This window comes from Melanostigma gelatinosum, assembly GCF_949748355.1.
Source record: "Melanostigma gelatinosum genome assembly, chromosome: 13".
In the NCBI taxonomy this organism is placed as follows: domain Eukaryota; kingdom Metazoa; phylum Chordata; class Actinopteri; order Perciformes; family Zoarcidae; genus Melanostigma; species Melanostigma gelatinosum.
The window spans coordinates 3972764-3993847 of record NC_136646.1 but is presented as its reverse complement, the minus strand read 5'-3'; the positions used below and the strand labels follow the sequence as shown (position 1 = coordinate 3993847).

Here is a 21084-nt window from a genome sequence, read left to right as displayed (position 1 = left end):
CAGTTTTTAAATTAAAATTACATTTTTTTTTTATATTTAATATTATTACACCATCAGACCGCCATTACACTTTTCCTCTCGCGCACCCCCTAGAGCAGGGATTCCCAAAGTGGGGTGCGCGCACCCCTGGGGGTGCGCGAGCTGCCTCTAGGGGGTGCGCGAGAGGAAAAGTGTAATGGCGGTGCAGTCCTGTCTCCTAAAAATTACGTTCCCCCAAAACTAAAATGCATTCTCAATTACGTTTTACCATGAACGTATTTTCTCCCTGATTATGTTTGTGTTTGACGTACAAATACGTTTCTCATCAACATATCTTTGCCATACTCTAGTCTTTATTATTTTTCTGTGATCTGCCTCGCCTCTACCCCGCCACCCACAAGTTATTGACCCGCGGCCTGTTCCGAGGGCTGACAGACCTGACGATCGGGCGCCTCACGGCGGGGGCGGCTGGAGACCTCGCGTCCCAGCGCCAACGAGTGAGCGCCCGCCACTCGGAACCATAAAACCAAGTCCCGGATTTCACCCGGGGGACATTCTGGAGGTATTGTGACCGGGTGATGTGCCTCGTTGCTGGGGAGGTATGAGCCGAGAGTGGCGGGGTGTTATGGAGGTATATATTACAACTCGGTGTTGTTCCCGTGCGTGGATGAGCGCATTTCTGCCGGAGACAGGCGGCGTGTTGTGGTGGTATTCTGACCGCGTAATAGGGAGAAGGCGAGGCGGTGGTGGAGAGGGAAAAATGTTAAAGAGATGGTGGAATGTATGATTGGAGAGAGAGAAGCGAAAAAGTTGGACGTGATCCCGGTGTCCAACAACACTGTCGCGCGCATCGATGCTTTGTCCGAAGACATCCTGGCTACATTAGTCGGTCGCGTGAAGAAGAGTGAGTTTTACTCTCTGCAAGTAGACGAGCCTACAGATGTGGCCAATCTGGCCAATCGTCCGTTACCTTCGTAACGTTACGTCCGTTACCTTTTGGAAGGCACGGTGCAGGAAGAGTTTTTGTGTTTTTTATCTTGTAAACAAACGCCACGCGCGAGCAAACTGTTCTCTCATTCGTCGGATTTTTATGCGGCTCTGTAGCTTTTTTTTTTTAAGGTGTGTGTGTGGGGGGGGGGGGGGGGGGGGGTTGGGGGTGCGTGAACCCGGTCGGGATGTAGAAGGGGGTGCGTGGCCTAAAAAGTTTGGGAACCGCTGCCCTAGAGGCAGCTCGCGCACCCCCAGGGGTGCGTGCACCCCACTTTGGGAATCCCTGCACTAAGCGATTATTACCATGTCCCATGAGAGCCTACTTGCCGATTGGTGTGACCAAATGATAATTTGTGAGAGTCCTAAAGTCTGAAATAATTTTATGTTACAGAGCTGTCTGCCACTTCCTGTTTTGAACTTTGTCCTCACTACTACATTGCATTGTGGGATATTTATGTATTACCTCGTTTCCACTGTTTGCCTACTGTAACATTTCAGTGGAAATAGTATGCAATTATCGTACTATTGGTTGCATACTAAGGTTACAGACATACTAAAAACTCTCACATACTGTTTTAGCGTCCTAGATAGCATGTTAGTGTGGATTTTGCACACAGTCATGGTTTTGCCCACATTTGGGAGTTGGAAATTGGTAGTAAAGTACAAACCATTACTAGTATTGAAATTATGTTCTACTTACAGTTGGAAGAACTAACTTGGGCTGAGACGGGATGTGAACACTGGTCTCAAGTGTCAAAGTTAGAAGATCATTAACCTCACAATACTTTTCTTCTGAGAAAGAGGTCATTTTAACGGTCTCAGTATCCAGATGTGAAGTGAAGTCCGAGCATGTCTGAAGTTCTGAACAGACACATTTAAAGGCAACACAGAGGAGGCATGCAATGAACCATATGCTGATGATTGTGCACACATTCAGCCTCTCAACGGCATTCATGGTGTACTACTGCATGTGAAAAGAGACGAAAGTAGTTGTGTGAGGACTGATAGGAGATGGCTTAAGGAAGAAGTACAAACCCAGCATACATTGACTTGCAATTTGCCAATGAAGCCTTGCGACTTGACTTAAACTTGGTCATACAGGTGCATACGTGGAATTCGAGCTAAGCATTTAACCCATCCCAAGCATTAGGAGCAGTGGGCTGCTGTAAAGCTTGTACAATCAGACTGAAAACATGACTTGGAGTTGTCCCCCAGCTCTGGCATATTTTTACAACATGATGCATTGCTGTAGTCAGTAGGCGTTTAGAAGGGTCTAGTCTAGTCTGCCTGACTCATTGATCCTTTATCTGACTGAGGGGTGTGCCAGTTAGAATGAGCCGGACCATGGCTCTGTAATATCAGTCGCCTCACCGTGCTGAGTACTGATGAATCCATGGCGCTGTCCCTGCTGCTGGAGTAGCAAACAGATTCGTCATTTGTTTACATTCTCAATGAGTTCAGCAGTATTGCTCAGTGTTCTTAAGTTATTCTGAGCCCTAGTTGTTCTGTATTGGCATATACCACTCCTTTTCATTCAGGCCATATGAACAGCAGAGTGGAGCAGCGTTGGAACAGTCATCAGTGTGACTTTCAGAGTCACCAGGCCACTCGCTCCTAGAATCACGGTGACAGAAGATGAATAGGAACAATTACCAGCCTCACTCCTCTCCTTGTCTTTCTTTGACAAACTCTTATCCTTTGGCTCAAACCTTCCATTTTTCATCAGGTCCATGAATGATTCACTGTTTCGATTAGCATTTTATTAGATCTCCTTTTTGAAGAGATGTATAATTAGGGTTGAATATGGCACCTAGATCTCCTTCTCAACCTTCACTGACCCCAGCTCTCAAATTCAGCTTTGAGTCAGTCGGCCTCAATTAAGATGAATGATGAGTTAATAACAAGACCACTGCAATAGCTCCACTCCACTGCCACGCTCTTTAAACTAAACACTTTTTGTCCATAATCCAGATTCAAATTCAACGCTGCAAGTGTTCAGCTATTCATGTTCCACCACCGACTAAAACAACCTGCCTTACAAGGAAATTGTGTGTTCTTTTTATGGATCAGGTAAGGTGTGAATCATCTTTCTGTTCTATGTCTCCAGTACCAGGTTTTCCCTACCCAACAGCCAGTGCAGCAGCAGCATACAGAGGAGCCCACCTAAGAGGTCGAGGACGGACAGTGTACAACACATTCAGGGCAGCTGCCCCGCCTCCACACATCCCAGCTTACGGAGGGTGAGCATTCTTTATTGCAATTGTCCTGTTGTCATTTCTTCCTCTTTGGCCTCTCCTTCTCTTCTTCCTTTATCCAATAGCAAGTCCTGAATCTCTGTGCTCAGAGTCAGTGGAGCAGTGCAGTCCAGCCTCGCCTCACAGCGATAACGCACTTCCACAGCATGCTAAATCAGCTAACTGGCATGCTCCAAGACATGTGCCTCTGCACAGACTCATGGAACATTACTGTCAATTTGGCCTTGTACTGTGGTGTCATTGAGACGCTGTTTTCATGGTGGGAGATCTTCGACTTTGTGACCACTTTTGGGATTTACCCAGTTGCCCAAAAAGAATAAATAAAGAAGAAAGCAAAGTACAATAAGCATCTTGCAGCCCCAGCAGCAGCTCTGGCTGATCCTCCATGGCTGAATGCTCTGGAGACAAGCCAAGCATAGCTGTGTATTGTGGGCATCAGATGTGATTTATTCTGTTGGTTCTTCTTTTATTCATTTTGCTTTTTATGACTGCAGGCAAATGGACACTAAGGAGGCTTGCTGAGAGTCTATTTAAGGATGGGGACAGATTTACAAATTCAATTGCAATGCTGATTTTCAGAAAATTGCTAAAATAAATGTGATTTAACGTGAAATATTTGGTTCATGGAGATAAACAGGTGCTATTAAACCATTTTTGAAAGTGAGGTCACAACAGAAAGACTTACTTAAAAGATCTCCAGTCAAACCTCCATTTATGGAACACAATGAAAATATGACATTTCTGTTGGTTTTATGTAATAATGTGAGGAAGGATATCATCGCTCCAAGCACAACTCATGTTCTCAGCTCTTTTTCAGCTCGAGTGATATTTAACATTTTTCAACAATTAATTATAACTTCCATTGCACTTTGTCACATTTTGTTTGATCAATATACCTTTTTTTCCACCTCAGCCAAGCGTAAATAAAAACCTTTTTTACAGTATTTAGTTTGGTATAGTTTTTTGCCCACTCTATTTTTTAAATGTGCAAATTGAAGAAGTACATTCAGTTGGATATTTATCCCCCTATTCTTCTGCACTTTTAAATATATTTAGTTCATGGCACGTTTAAGGCACCTCCATATTGGCTTTACTTTTAAGAAGCTACGGTTGTTGCCTGATTATACTGAATTAAAGGCAACATGGAGGAAGTGTTAAGTTTGTATTAACATCAAACAGAATCAACAGCAAATTAAAACAAGAGCAGCCTCTTAGTAAAATGTAAACGTTTCTCGTAAAACAGGGGTTAACTGTAAATAAAGGCCTTTCTCTAATGTGTCCTGTTTCAAATAAAGGCTGCTCTCTGAGAACACATGCTCAATTATTTTTTGGTTTATGAAGTGGAAATAACCCAATAATAAACAGAGATTTGTGCTACAGATTGTACTTTCAGTAACGCTGCAGCACCGCTTAATTGCCCCAGTGGCAGGCGAATGATGAATTATTAATGTGGCCCGTGATGTATTTTTATTAAAACTGGCTTGAGTGGCGAAGAGCTGTGACACAGCAAGGAAACCCAGTGTGCTGTGTGTGTTCATTAACTGTTCCTTCATGCCTTTAAGGCGGCCTGACATGACAGTCTATACTATCTACAAGCTGTGCTGCAGTCCCATACAATACATTTTAATTAGTGAACCTGCTCTCTGGGCCTCCTTGACATTTGAGAAGTTATTGATTATCAGAGATAGCACAAACGAGTGAAAGCAAGCTCTTGGCTGGTGAATTGGGAAGCTTGTTCCTCTGAGGAGCTCTTCTTGTTAAATGGAACTCTTTCATAATGCAGTGCTGACAGCAGCATCCTGCTCTTTTTATTGGAGGCTAGATGAGGAATGCTTTCTCTCTCACACACACGCACAAACTTGCATACAGTGCACATAGAGGGAGGTGTTTAATATCAGCACTAATGGTCATCCAGTGATTTCATATTATTAGACAAGGGACTCTGCAGATCAGGAGACAATAATAGAGAAACACACAATGATATAAGCAGACCGGTTCACTTCACTTCATTACACGTTAGAACAGTTATTTTCCTTTTCCATGAGCAAAAGTTGTGGATAGTACCTGGAAACTTCTTGGTACCACCTAAGTCAGGGTTCCAATCTTTAATCCAATCTTCAGTATGGTCAATAGGTACCCGATTAGGGTAATGAGACCGGTGCCAAGTTTTTAAATCGATCCTCTTCAAGATGAGTCACGATTGAATATCTGTTAGACTATACGTGGGAGTCGGGGATTCAGCATTTAGTAGGAGAAGGCGTAATAGTGTATGTGAGGATGCTGCTTCCAATCTGCTGCTAGCTGCGACTTAAATGTATTTAAGGAAGAGCTGTCTACTGTGTCCTGCCTTAAAAGGTATTCCATGCCATGCTGATTCTGGCTGTGAACAAATTTGTCCTGATGTATTTGTAGTTTCTGACTGTGGACTCGGGTTGTGGTTGATAGCATGGCCGTAGCATGGAATTTCCGCAAGTGGAGCAGGGTCTGTTGCATTTAACGCTGTCGTAGCCCTGTAGGATTTTAAAGCACTGGATTATGTCTGTTCGCTGTCGGCGGTATTCCAGTGTGGGTAGGCCTAGGTGTACTAGTCGCTCTGGGTAGGATCGGAAGTGCCTTGTACCAGTCTTGTGGCCCGGCGCTGGACTTGTTCAATTGCATCCTTCTCCCGTTTGAATTTAGGTGACCATATGGCTGAAGCGTACTCCATATGAGGGTGGACGAGTCCCTTGTAGAGATATAAAAATGATGTCTTGTCCATCGATTTGAAGGTGTGTTTGATGGCACCCAGCGTGTGGTTGGCCTTGCTCACTTGAGTTTGAATGTGTTTTTGGAAGCTCAGTTTATGGTCGATCACTACACCAAGATCTTTCTCTGCTTCTGTTGATTCGAGGGTATGTGTAACTCCGTCTGCACTGATCATTGTGTAGGTCAGAATGGGGTTGTTGTGTCTGAGGTGCAAGGCTTTGCATTTCTCGGGGTGGAAGCGTATTTTAATCTGAACTGACCAGGCCTGGACTAGATCTAGATCAGATTGAAGACTTGTGTGTTGAGTTTTGTGGGCATCCAATATGGCTTGGTAGATTTTTGTATCGTTGGCGAACATGGATATGAAGTTGCTGAGGAAACTTGGAATGTCACTGACGAACTATTGATTTCCCCGACGTAAATCCGTGTTGCTGGTCGCATTGGAGGTTGTTGTTTTTCAGGTGTTCTACTATTGCCTCTGACATATGGTCCACGACCTTGCATACCACCAATTTCAGCGAGACGGGTCTATAGTTGGCTGGGTTGGATTTTTAGATTCTTGTAGATTGGTGTCACTGTGGCTGATTTCCATTGTTGTGGTGCCTCGCCGCTTGATAGGCTAGTACTAAATATAATGCTTGGTGGGAGAGCTATGGTATCTGCCAGCTCGGTCAGGACCCGGGGCTGGATCTGGTCTGGGCCTGCTGATTTGTCAGTTCGAAGTGAGCGCAGCTTCTTCAGAACCAATTCCTGTGTGATAGAAAGATTAAGCTTGGAGTGTAGTAGTTTCGGGTCAGGTTGAGGAATGGTGGTCACGTCCTCGAATGTATTTGCATACTGCTGATTCAGCATTTCGGCCTTGCCCATGTCGTCGCTAATGAATTGTCCGTCCATATTGCGGAGGTCTGCAATATTGAGCCTGGTGGCTCTCCTGCTGTTGATGTAGCTCCAAAAAGCTTTGTTGTTAGAGCGGGCTTCTTTTGCGAGTTTTGTTTCAAAGTCTTTTCTGGCCTTTCTAGTGGCATGGGTGGCCTCGTTCCGAGCTCGAATGTATTCTTGGTAGTGTTGACCATCTTTCGTGTTTAAGTAATGTATCCATGCATGCTGTTTCCTTCTGGCTTTTCGAAGTGCATTGTAGTTCATCCATGGAGGTTTTGTCTTAGTTATATTAAGGTTAGTTGTTCTAGATGGGGTATCCCTCGCAACTGTTTTCATTAGTACTTGCTCCAAGATGTTTTCTGCTTCCTGGGCCGATTTTCCTCCTCGCATGCGACTCCAGTCCAGATTCAGTTCCTTCCTCATTTTGTCGTAGTTCGCTTTGTTGTAGTTGTAGCTAGTTTTGAGAATGGATAGGGGATGGGTGCCGAAGATGAATAGAAGCGAGAGTGTGATCGCTGACTCCCAGTGGGTCTAAGAGGGATAATTGCTCCACCATTCCGAATTAATTTGTAAAGATCAGGTCGTCTCGTGTGCGGGTGTGTCCATTTCTGAATCTGGTTGATTCTGTGATGTGTTAGTAGGTAGGTCTCCTATGCATTCCACAAACTCCAGGTGTGGGGTGTCGGGACTTGTGTTTGGTGTGACTGGGGGTTCTGGTGTCCATATGATGGCCGGGTGATTAAAGTCACCTGCTGTGAGCTTGTGTGTGAAGCTGCTATTGTCATACCATTTGTGGAACTGAGTGATAACGTCACACCATTGGTGGAACTGAGTGATAAAGTTGCACCATTTGTGGAACTGAGTGATAATGTCACACCATTGGTGGAACTGAGTGATAATGTCACACCATTGGTGGAACTGAGTGATAAAGTTGCACCATTGGTGGAAGTGAGTGATGACGTTAAACCATTGGTTAAAGTGAGTGATAACGTTACATCATTGGTCGAAGTGAGTGATGAAGTCACACCATTTGTGGAACTGAGTGATGACGTTGCACCATTGGTGGAAGTGAGGGATAAAGTTACACCATTGGTGGAACTGAGTGATAACGTTACACTATTTGTGGAACTGAGTGATGAAGTCACACCATTGGTGGAAGTGAGTGATGATGTTGCACCATTGGTTGAAGTGAGTGATAATGTTACACCATTGGTGGAAGTGAGTGATAATGTTACACCAATGGTGGAAGTGAGTGATAACGTTACACCATTGGTGGAAGTGAGTGATGAAGTCACACCATTGGTGGAAGTGAGTGATGATTGTTGCACCATTGGTTGAAGTGAGTGATAACATCACACCATTGGTTGAAGTGAGTGATGATGTTACATCATTAGTGGAAGTGAGTGATGACGTTAAACCATTGGTTGAAGTGAGTGATGGCCGTTGCTTCTTCAAAATGAATAGTTGTGACAGTGTATCTGCTGGTAATGTCTCCGTTGCTGCAGTTGATCCACTTTCTTATGCGAGTGTTGTTGCTGTGCAAAGCGTTCTTTACTCCACCCACAAAGATCAACATAGAGAACTTTAGTGGGAGCGCTATAAGTGCAGCGTAGCTCGGTGCCTAACGTTAGTGCATGCGTAGCAAATGTGTGCTCGAGCCAGTGTCAGACAGATGTGAATGCGCTCATAGCAGACAGACATTGGGAGCAGAGAGGGAATCAGCTGTAAACTTATTCAGTGGTAGTAAATGTCCACTGTAGGTTTCAGTTTGCCCATGAATAAATGCTGCAGCTTCTCAAGAACAACACTTGAGGCCGTGGGGATGTTCATAACTGTGATGGAGCGTAACCAAGCGGTCTGTTAAACAAAGTAACAGTGAATATCTTCTCTGGGTCTGGTGGAGTGGGGCAAGTCTTAGAGAATCACACTGTTGATGTCATAGGGATGTTATCGGCTCAGGGGGTAGAGTGGGTCATCCACTAATCGGAAAATCGGTGCTAGGGCTGCTTCGTTGAAATTTTGTAGGGGGCGCTATTGAGCCGATTTGCCACTCTGAACCAATAAAATCATATTCTACAACTACATTTTGGGCTTTAAATGTGTATGCCAAGTTTGCTTATGTTTTAAGCATTTTTAGCCCCTCAAAACACCTTAATATTTCATGGCGAAGAATGCGTCGGCACGGCAACAGCTTTTCACGAAACAACAAGCTTTGAGTAACTTTTCATCACAAAGGTCTTTCGACTGTACCGACCAAATTTGAAGTTGATCTGATTAATTCCCTAGGAGGAGTTCGTTAAAGTGCAGCGCCTGGAAATGACAGAAACGACACTAGAAATTCATAAAAATTTAAAAATAGCTGACTTCCGGTTGGGTTTAGAGCATGGCCCCAAGAGACTTTTATTGAAGTCCATATGTGATACATGTCATACATCTAGGTGAAACATACTGCGAGGGCTGCAAATTTCACAAAATTCCCAATATCCCAAGCACCTCCTTTTTGCCATGAAACTTGTAAAATAATAATAAGAATAATAATAAACATTAGAAATACAATAGGTCCTCCGCTCCGACTATGTCGGTGCTCGGGCCCTAATAATAAACATTAGAAATACAATAGGTCCTCCGCTCCGACTACGTCGGTGCTCGGGCTCTAATAAACATTAGAAATACAATAATTCCTCCGCTCAGACTACGTCGGTGCTCGGGCCCGAATAATAAACATTAGAAATACAATAGGTCCTCCGCTCCGACTACGTTGGTGCTCGGGCCCTAATTAGAAATACAATAGGTCCTCCGCTCAGACTACGTCGGTGCTCGGGCCCTAATTAGAAATACAATAGGTCCTCCGCTCCGACTACATCGGTGTTTGGGCCCTAATAAGCATTAGAAATACAATAGGTCCTCCGCTCCGACTACGTCGGTGCTCGGGCCCTAATTACAATTTCAAGAGGGCCTTCGCAGGCCCGACGTTGTCGGTGGCTCGGGCCCTAATAAGAATACCCCTTACAATTTCAATAGGGCCTTCGCCAGGCCGACGTTGTCGGCGGCTCGGGCCCTAATAATAACGGATTCCTACAATTTCAATAGGGCCTTCGCGGCCCGATGTTGTCGGTGGCTCGGGCCCTAATAATAGAAGTGACATTACCTAAGTTCAGAATTACCGTCAGAAACAAGTCAATGTTAACGTTTATTGACGTTCAGCGGTCTCCTGGATCAAAGTCCTGTGTTCTTAGACCCACCCATTCACCACAACCTCCTTACTTTGCAAACTCTGTCGCCCTCCATGCGACGTCACCTGGACTGGCTCACAATTATTTGGATTACATACAAATTGATTACATGGCTTCTGTAGGTAAAGCTCTGAACAGTGTATGAGAACAGCCGACAGGTCCCAGATGAGCTGCTGATGTCAGCAAAAAACACTGTTGTCCTAATTGTCCCAAACTCAATAACACACTCAATAACACGAGTTCAAGCTTTGCGTATTCTGCATTAAAAAGGTCTGTACTCTTGATGTACTTTAAAATCATCTACATACAAAATGTAGTGTTAACAAATACATGAAAGCCAAATGCTTTCGTAGATGAGTTAAAAAGATGTAAGGTGAAATATAAATTGATATGTAGAAATATTTGTTTTGCTATTCATCTCCAGTGGCTTGCATGCAGTTGTGGTCGTGCTAGAAAAATCTTTCTATCCATGTTTAGATACAAACCTGAGGACAAATGTGATGCTGCTGATTGGAACGTATTGTATAATATTTGTAAAACCCTGAGAGTGCTTTTGGACCTTCCCAGCCTCCTTACCCAGCCATGAGAGAGCAGAGAGGGCTGCCTGCTGTTTTCCTCCTCTGCCCCTCTGATGTCTTTACTTTGGGTTGTTTTTGGATTAATTGTGGCGATGGAGGTTGGTTGGTAGATGGTCCAGTACCTGCATGTCAACATGCACTAATATTGGATGTTTTTGTTTTATTGTGTGTTTGTTTGTCTGTTTGTTTGTGTTTGCATCCGCTGCAGTGTTGTTTACCAGGATGGATTTTATGGTGCAGATATTTATGTAAGTATTATTTACTGGTATGACATTGCATGCTACACTGCCATCTCCCTGGTTTCTGCCATGTTGCTGCACACATGCACGCCTCCAACCCTCCATTCATACATGACTTCACCTTCAACTGGGGAGCAGATAGCTGTTGTTACGGGTGCAGCTGCCAACAAAGGGAGAACATGATGAGACTTTAAAAGTGGAAAAATATCTTCCGTAGGAATCTCACAATTTGATTTGATATTGATTCTTGGTGCCATGATGTGATTCAGAATCAATTCTTGATTCAATTAATAGAACGAGGGAAAATGTTCAGACTCAATTTTCAATGTGCTGAATCCTTAACTCATGCTGTTAGTGCACTGAATTACTGGTAGCATTTTTTAAATAAATATAATAATTTAATATTACTGCATAGATGAAATGGATCGCATTCGTTTTAGGATCATTCACAGAAATTTAAGAAACAAATTAAAAAAACTTTTGAACTCGCTTTGACAAAATAGCCACACAGTTTAATTGCTTTACAGGAACAATTAGTTTATTTTCTAGTATTTTGTTTCCCTTTATGACTAATTTTAGAACCACAACCAATAAACAAACCCATCTCTGAAGCATCATTTATGTCACTTTATGCATATGGTTTGATATTTCAGATTTCCAAAAATTGGTTCTAAAGCTGGTCCTTATAGAAAAGGTTTCGAGGCGTTCTAGTTGACACAGACAAAGAACAAATAAAAGAAAACAAATGAACCTGCTCCTGTCTCCAGGGTCCTACATAGAGAGCTCAACATACCCAGGGTATCGTTAGCTTATCTGGCTTAACTAACCCTAACAACCTGCTCAGAAGCTGGTTACAATCTTGAACAATAGAAGCACAAGCACAGACATAGTTAGTGTGTGTGTGTGAGGAGGTCCTTAGATAGCTCCCTGCCCACCCATTAGTCCCATGCCCTTGCCACAAGGACTGACTGCCATGCTGCAGTCAGAACATTTAATATTCATTAGCAAAGAGGTCCAGAGCCCTGACCCTGTGCTTCTGTTTTCTGAAAATGTGGTAGCAGATAAGATAAATAAAATAGAAGAAGAGCTCAGCCATTCCAGAGAGTGACAAAGCCCACATGAGGAGGCCGTTGGGAGCAAACGAAGGGTGAATCCAATAGTTTAACACTTAGTTTACCATTCTTTTCTTACATAAATGTGTATCTTTTCTAAAGCGAAGCAAGTATCTTTCTTGCATGAAGTTTATTTCTTTCAATCCACAGCGTAACTTTCATTTTCACTTTCACAACGTGGTCGGTTCAGTTTGGTCTGTCTGAAGTGTTCCCCATGTTGTCACCTCGGACTTAGAGAAAGACTCCATCATTTGAGTAGCAAATGGACAGACCTCACTGGCCCGTCTTCCTTCAGTGAATCAGCAAATGTGATGGATTGAAATGTCCACTCTGTGAGACTATGTGTGGCACACACACACACACCATTGCCTGCATACAGAGCTGTAGGGTTTCCATTAGTCACTCAGTCAGGATGACAGTCCACAGTGGCTGGTGACTAACAGGCCAACCTGTTCATCTTCCTGCCACGGCCCATCAACACACACTGAGTGTCACTTACTCGCCTCCTCAGTCGGTAGTGGTCATAATCCATTGGCCATGTCAGGACAGACACACTGTCTCAGCTGTAGAGCACAGAAGGGTGGAAGGAGAGATGATGAGAGAAGTGCTGGAGTTGTCACCAAGCCTGGAAGAGAGAAACATTGCTTTTGTTTCACGATAAATGAAGGCAGTTCTCAGCCATGTTGGTTTTACAGCCAACAGTCTGCTGGTTTTCAGTGGAAACAGATTGACTAAACTGTAATATAACAGCCAAGATCTCAACAAAACAACAAGGAAAACAAGACCAAAACTCCAGCACAACACAGAAGCACTGGATGGAAAAGAAACAGATGTTGCTATTCTTGAAGTCTTACTTGTGGTGGCAGAGAAAGTTCAGTGTACGGCAAATTCATCGATTAGACGACACATAGACAGCACAAGGACACAGAAACACACATTGTCCCTCCCAACTGGGTCAGTGGGCCTCCGTTAAACGATGACGCTCTACATGGTCGTAGTTATGGCGGGAGCAAAGGAGGAAGTCGGGTTACGCACGCTCATGTCCCATGTGAAGCAAAAAGTAACGTTACGCAGCTGCTGGAGAGACTCCTCGGCTCTGATTGGATGTTTTTCTTCAGGTGGAGTCTTTCTAATGTCGTTAGTATCACTGAGAGGAGGCACAGGAACCTGGTTGTTTCACAGATTATCACACATTGCTTAATGGCCTACTCTCAGGGGTCATTCAAAGTTTCCAACTGTACCTTCAAAGTGTTTGTACATGTCTGTCTCATTGTGTCAGTGTCAAGTGTGCCAGTACAACTGTTATACAGAAGAATATTCAAAACTAAATTCTTAATCTTAACTCTTCTTTGTATTTTGCTGTGTGTGTGTGTGTGTATGTGTGTGTGTTTCCAGGGTGGTTACGCTGCCTACAGATATGCCCAGCCTACTGCTGCCACAGCTGCTGCATACAGTGACAGGTAAGCTATAGGAATACTCATTATTATTATGTTTTAAATTCAAGGTTCGATATCATCACTCATCAATGGGAACACTATAGTTTAATTTAAACAAGGCTACACTGGCTCTACTCGCACAGCAGTTACTTTTGGAATGCAACTTATTTATTTAAATTAAAAGTTAAATAAAAAACTCAGAAAAGGAAAAGTCCGAGAAATGCTTCACAAATGAATTAAGTCAACTACATCCGAACTACAGCAAAACGTTATTTAACAACTAGTTTAATTACATATTAACTGCAACAGCACAACGTAAAAGGTGACACATTAACCTCTGAACCTCAAAACAGACATTACTGTCAGGTTTTCAAGTCTCCAATTGTCCTTGAACACATCATGTGTGACGAACGCTTCTGTCATGAAAAGCAACCAAATCAAAGCTTAAAACAGTGATTTATTTTTCATCAAAATCACTTTATTCCACTTCGTCATTTCAAATTCATCCCATGAGAAAAACATTAAATCCTGAGATCCGCAGCACAACTGAATACATGATTGACAGGAAATCAGCTGAGACCAACAGTCGCGCGACAATCTCTGAGATACTTGGACTAAAGTGCAGGCGGTAAACAGGAGAGGTGCTGTTTCCATAGAGGTGGAGTTCAACTTCAGTGAACATGAACGTGAACATAGCATCGCCAGTCGATGATCTTTCACCTGCAGTTACGCATGTGTGACCGTGCCTTTAGACGGACATATGTGTAACAAAATATACAGACAATAACACAAACCAGTAAGACATAACAAGCAGGTTTTGATTTGAAATATGATGACATATTGATCCGGGGTCCCATAATTCCTGCTGTTTACATAGCTGAGCAACAGAAGGGGTTCACAAAGCCGGGATGGGAGTTGTGAAATAGATCTTAATCTCAAGAAGAGACAACTATAACCAGCTCCAGGCTCTTTAGCTACGCCTCACAATCAAACAAAGGTCTGCATCATAGGGCTCTACACTCTCATTGCTAAATGCACATGTTGTGTTGAAACATGTTGAAAACAACATCAAGGTGTTTTTTTGGTGATGGGGTTAGGTACAAACATTGGTTATTTAGGGAGCCGTTCACTTGTATCTGTACAGTTACGGCAGGATAACCCAGTTAGAGTTCCACCTCATAATAGGAGAACCAAGTGCAACAGCACCACAATGGTCAGGCTCAAAACTCATGGAGACCATGGAGTAGAATCATTGTATCAATCCATGAGAAGCTCTCCAAGATAAAGAGCATTAGAATCCTCATAGTTTGATACCGCTTCTTTGGATTGCACTGCAGGATTTCCTTCCTGTGAGCTTTCAGCATATAAAAGATGAATGAACACAGAGACATGTGGTTGTGAGAATATGCTCTATGGACATTTGGAAAGGGCCTAAAAGAATAGTGGTTTATCTCCCATATGTCCCGCCCCAATTTACTAATAATAGATTTATTCATAACACAATGAATAATTTGTGTTAAATTAGTAAGCACTGGTGTGAAATTTGAGTTTATAATTGCATAGAACATTCATTATTCATCTTCTGCCTCGCTTCAGTTTTTTTGCAGGCTTGGTTAGAATTAATAACCTGGGATGGCAGAAATACCATCCATCTGATTCGGGAGGCGTGATGTAAAGTTATTACAGAGAGGGCTGGGGCTCTAGACAATAGAGCAGCTAATATGTTAGCAGACGAAGGAGGTACATAGTACTTTCACTTGAAAATAAGCTATCATGCTTATTAGGGATGACACTGGCTTTATTAGCCAAGGGGGGCTTAAAGAGGAGCCACGATTAGAAGTGGAGAAGATTTATTCCACTGCCTCACTACTTTTATTCAGAAGAGACATGGAAAACTGATGCATGGGCATAAAAAAAAGAAGGTTACCACCGATCGTCTCTTCTGAAAACCGTTTATGTCACACAATTAAGGACATAAATCTAAATGACATGAAGAATACTAAGTCATAAGCAATAGCTAGAGGCATTTCCTGAAGTTAGGTTGGGGTTACAGCTGCAGCAGAGCTCACCTCTGACCATCAATCAATGAGCATGTGATGATCATTGTATGAAGTTGCTTACAAACCTTAAAACAGGCTAAATAGCTCTGCAGAAGGTATTGAACCTCCCCAAGGTTCAATACTGGGGCCTCCTCTGTTCAACATCTACATGCTTCCACTAGCTCAGATTATGGAAAACAACAAAGTGTGTTAACATAATTATGCAGACGACACACAAATCTACATAACTATGTCACCAGGGGACTATAATCCCATACAAGGGCTGGGTAACTGCATTGAACAAACCAACAACTGGATGTGCCAGAATTTTCTTCAATTAAACAAAGATAAAACAGAAGTAATTGTTTTTGGTACCAAGGATGAACAATTGAAAATCACCGCTCAGCTTCAGTCACTGATGTTAAAACCCACAAACCAAGCCAGAAATCTAGGTGTAGTTATGGATTCAGACCTCAACCTGAACAGCCATATCAAGACAATTACAAAATCAGCCTACTATCACCTGAAGAATATATCAAGGATTAGAGGACTTATGTCTCAACAGGATTTGGAAAAACTTGTCCACGCATTTATCTTCAGCAGACTGGACTACTGTAACGGTGTGTTTACAGGTCTCTGTAAAAAGTCCGTCAGAAAGCTGCAGCTGATTCAGAACGCTGCAGCTCGAGTCCTCACTAAGACCAGGAGGGTGGACCACATCACCCCAGTTCTGATGTCTTTGCACTGGCTTCCTGTCCAACAAAGAATTGACTTTAAAATCCTGCTGTTGGTTTACAAAGCACTGAATGGTTTAGGGCCAAAATACATCTCTGATCTGCTACTACCTTATGAACCATCCCGACCCCTCAGGTCGTCTGGGACCGGTCTACTTTCTGTTCCCAGAGTCAGAACTAAACATGGAGAAGCACCGTTCAGTTTTTCTGCTCCACATATCTGGAACAAAGTCCCAGAAAGCTGCAGGTCTGCTGAGACCCTCAGCTCATTTAAATCAAGATTGAAGACCTTTCTGTTTGCTGCTGCCTCTAATAGAACCACGTTCAATTAATATATTAATCAATTTCCTGGATTTCTGCATTTTACTACTGCATTTAATTTCTTACACTGTTTTTTAATTGTTTTTGAAATCTCCTTTTCTTTTGCCTTGTGTTTTGATGCTTTTAATGGTTTTATGTGAAGCACTTTGAATTACCTTGTTGTTGAAATGTGCTATACAAATAAACTTGCCTTGCCTTGCAGAGCTGTTTAGCCAGTGGAGCCGATTATTTTAGAAGTTGCTAATAAATCAGATTCTGCCGCCCCCAAGTAGCAAAAGAATCAATGAATGGAGCTTTAAAGAGGCCCTCAGCACAGTTTTGATGTTCCACCCAGGTATGGTGTGGAACATCAAATGTGTGTCAGATATGGTGTGCTTGTGTACCTGTGTGGCTCTGATGTACCATCTGTGTGGGGCCACACTGGCACCATGTTGGTCATGTTCATGCGACAAGGGTCACAGATGGGAAGCACCAACAGCTGCTTTCTGGCCTGACTAGACCCAGTCTGGCTCATGTGATGTACAAACCAATACAAATGCAATGCAGTCACTCAGATGCATGCAGATATGCTCATGCAAGCACATTAAGAGCATTCACAAATTACGAGACACATGCACATGGGCGAGTACAGACGTATTGGCCCTTAACTGAGCAGAGATTTTCCAGTATCCTGAAATTAAAGGTACTGTGAGGGACTTTTAACTGGTTATGAAACATTCTCAAATTAATTTAATGCCTCTATATGACCGACATCATTAAACAAGACCATCAGCAAGAAGATTGGTTATTTCTACATAGTTATTCTAAAAGCTTGTCATCTGTGACACCGGCTTCATGGACCTGCGGTCAGAAAGAGACCCAGGCTGCATTGCTGGGCCCGCTGGAGGGAAGGGAACCACGGAAAAACCAGAACCAGGACTGCGTGGAGCAAATTGTCAGTCCCCTGCTGCAGTAAAATGAGTTGTTTCCTTAAGGGATTCTGGTGCTCTGAAAAAGTACCACTTTCATCCAAAGGGACTGCCAAAATCAGCAAAACATTATAGTTGCTTTCAATACTACATTTCAATTTTTTTTCTTCTTTTTTTGTAATAAGGTCAGTTCAATCCGGAGAGACTTCATTAGAATTTAACAATAAATATTACACATCTATACAGTTTGAACAGTGCAAAGGATAATAGAAGGTTAGTGATGCTGAGGTCAGATAAGGCAGAATACCCCTGGAGTCCAGTCACTGGTGGTGGTGGTGGTGAAGGTTGTTGCTGCAATCAGCTGATGAATGAGGAGCATGACTGTGATGCTGACTGGAGGTGATGGGGTGGAAGAGGGTCGCATCTGATTTCAGATGAAATGACAACTGACAGCAGCAGAGAGGAAAACATTTTTTGAAGTTTGACAGCAACGATGTGATTGGCTTAAGGAAAGTCCAGAATCTGGTTGGTTAATTTAAAGTGAACGCCCACAATCAGCTGATAAATGAATCACAGGGAGAGAGAGACTGAGAGATTATGAATGAAAAAGGAGTGTAAAGACAGTCTTCCTGACTGAACTTCCGCTTAAACTTCAATTATTTTGTAACGATAATTAAATTAGCTTTTAAATGCAATGCTTTTGCAAGTATAGTTGTGTTCTTCTGCAATTCATAGTTATTTAACAGCAGGGACACAACTTACCTTTGAAGCAATGAACGTGTTAGTCTTGCAAAACCAGACAAACCGGCTACCGATCATCCGGGGATTTATAAGTGTGAAGTTGTTGCTAGAATGGTGGCGAGATAGACACCAAAGAAACCTACAGCCCCTCACATGTCATGAATTCAGACAGGCCACGTTTATCTACATGCCTGGAGACGTACAGGGCTGCCACATGGGATAACATGCTGTTATTGGTCAACTAGAGAGAGCCAGGAGGGAGCCGGAGATTCTGGAATTGTTTACTGCAGGAGGAAAGCTTTTGGATTATCTTTAATCTTCACACGTTAAACGGCAGCAACAGTGAGGGAACAGTCTGTGTGTGTTAGCACGTTAGCGTTGATCCATCCATTAGCTTCTGTTTATCCATGGCCGGGTCACGGGGGCAGCAGGCTTATGCTGCGTTCACACCAAATGCGGCGCGAATTTGCGGCGCGAGTAGATTACATACAAAGTCTATGCACAGACGCGATGAGACTGGCGCGGCGCGAATTTGCGATGGACGCGAATTTGCGGCCATCGCGTCCAACGCATGAGTTGAAATTCTTCAACTTCTGTGAAATAATCCCGTGACGCTGTGGCGCGATAGCCTATCATCAGCGTTGAGTTGCTCCCCCTGTTATCACTGACTTCCTGCCGTTGTTCAATCAGGAAATAAATCCTGTGGCCGTCTGTGTTCACCCAGAGCTCTACGATACCTCATATCAACAGAGACCGGACCAAACTATGTGTATACATGTGTGTGTGTAAACCATATGGTACAAACAATGAATAGACGCTGGCGTATTTACATCTACATGACATTATTGAGTGCTGGTGGAGCTGCTACAATGTTAGCATAGCCTATCACCGATCAATCAGAGCTCCATTGAGAAGACAAGTAGCCTACAAATCGGCATCATTACGTAGTTATTTTGGAGTCCCTTTTTGTCGGAGAAGACAAGTACAAATCGGCATCATTACGTAGTTATTTCGGAGTCCCTTTTTGTCGGTTTATTGCCGTTAAATCACAGACAAATCTGTTTATTTTGTGTTCCTACAGCTGTAGTAAACAGCGACCTGTGGCTTGCCAGACACAGTGAATACAGCTTGATAAAATCCACGGAGCTCCTCTGAACAATATTATAAACCCAGACACGATGGCATTTAGTTTCCCGGGATATCTGTGACTTCCACAACACGTACTAAGCAGACATATAGGTTATTTTTTCCATGGTTAATGGCGGACAGTTGAACGGTTTTCAGGCGATAAGCCTCGCCCCCTCTCCGGCGCAAATCGCACCGCGAACCGCGTTTGGTGTGAACACGGCATTAGGAGGGTGTTCCAGGCTTCCCTCACCCCAGCAATGCTTTCCAACTCCTGCTGGGGAACCCTGAGGCGTTCCCAGATGAGATATGTAATCTCTTCAGCCGTTTTTGGGTCTACCCTAGGGCCTCTTACCAGTTGGACCTGCCTGGAAAACCTCTAAAGGGACGCATCCAGGATGCATCCTGATCAGACGCACAAACCACCTCAGCTAGCCCTTTCCACGTGAAGAATCAGTGGCCCCACTCCGATCTCCTTTTGGATGTCTGGGCTCCTCACCCTGTCTCTAAGGCTGAGCCCAGCCACCCTACAAAGAAAGCTAATTTCAGCTGCTTGCATCCGCGATCTCACTACCTAAAGGGTCGGAATGTAGATGAACTGGTAAATCAAAAGCTTCGCCTTGCGGCTCAGCTCCCTCTTCACCACAACGGTCCAGTCAGCACCCGCACCACTGCTGACACCGCACCAAACCGCCTGTCCATCTCACGCTCCATTTTACCCTCACTCGTGAACAATACCCTGACATATTTGAACTCCCTCGCTTGGGGCAGTGACTCCCTCCCAACCCAGAGAGTGCAATCCACCATTTTCCGGCAGAGAACCATGGTCTCAGACTTGGAGGTACTGATTCTCATTCTAACCTCTTCACACTCTGCAACCGCCCCAGTGTGTGCTGAAGGTTGCGTTCTGAAGGAGCCAATAAAACCACATCAGCTGCACAAAGCAGGGATGCAATTCTGAGGGTCCTCAAACTGGACACTCTCCTCCCCCTGGCTGTGCCTTGAAATCATGTCCATGAAAATCGCAAATAGGATTGGTGACAAGGGACAACTCTGGCAGAGGCCAACACACTGAAAACATGCTTGACTTTGTGGAAAGTATCTGGACACAGCTCTCACGTTGGTCATACATACCCCATATTCCGACAGTACTCCCCGAGGAACATGGTCGTAGACCTTCTCCAAGTCTACAAACAACAAGTAGATTGGATGGGCAAACTCCCATGACCCCTCCTACAGACCGGTAAGGCTAAAGAGCTGGTCCACTGTTCTACGGCCAGGACAGAATCCGCATTGCTCCTCCTTGATCTGAGGTTTGACAATCGGTCGGAGCCTCCTTCCAGTAATCTGTGTTTGTGCATGTGTATGAGTAAATGGATGGATATGGGTCCTCTTAGTCATGGAGTATGACGCTCCACTACGGTCACCGTAAACATGTGGTTAAAGTTGTGAATTCGGTTTTAGGTTTCGACAACAAAAACATTTAGTTATGTTTAGGAAAAAAACATCATGGTTTGGCCTAAAATAAGTACATAAATTAAGTAAAATGTAACCAACGTAACATAAGTACGGATAAAATAACTCAACAACACTTTGTAATATGAATGCCAGCCCCCTGTGAAAGTCGTGTGTTTGTCTGAGCCATCAACCCTCCCTCTTGTTTGGATCTTTATACTCACATCACACTTCCGGAGCATTTTTTCTGAGTGGCTAACAATGACACGGATGGATTTACATTGGAGTTAGTTGAAAGCGTGGTGCGTCTGTACA

The 21084-nt window shown here is 43.6% G+C and overlaps 1 protein-coding gene across 1 annotated transcript in view; it reads left to right on the top strand.

The window, feature by feature from the left end:
* rbfox1 (RNA binding fox-1 homolog 1) overlaps positions 1-21084 on the top strand; it is a gene marked incomplete at its 5' end in the record, with an annotated part of 163502 nt that overhangs the window by 123736 nt on the left and 18682 nt on the right. Inside the window, 3 exons of the mRNA XM_079282002.1 lie at positions 3077-3209; positions 10868-10907; positions 13406-13470. Of these exons, the coding sequence (XP_079138128.1) occupies positions 3077-3209; positions 10868-10907; positions 13406-13470 (238 nt within the window). The remainder of the gene's footprint in view (positions 1-3076; positions 3210-10867; positions 10908-13405; positions 13471-21084) is intronic.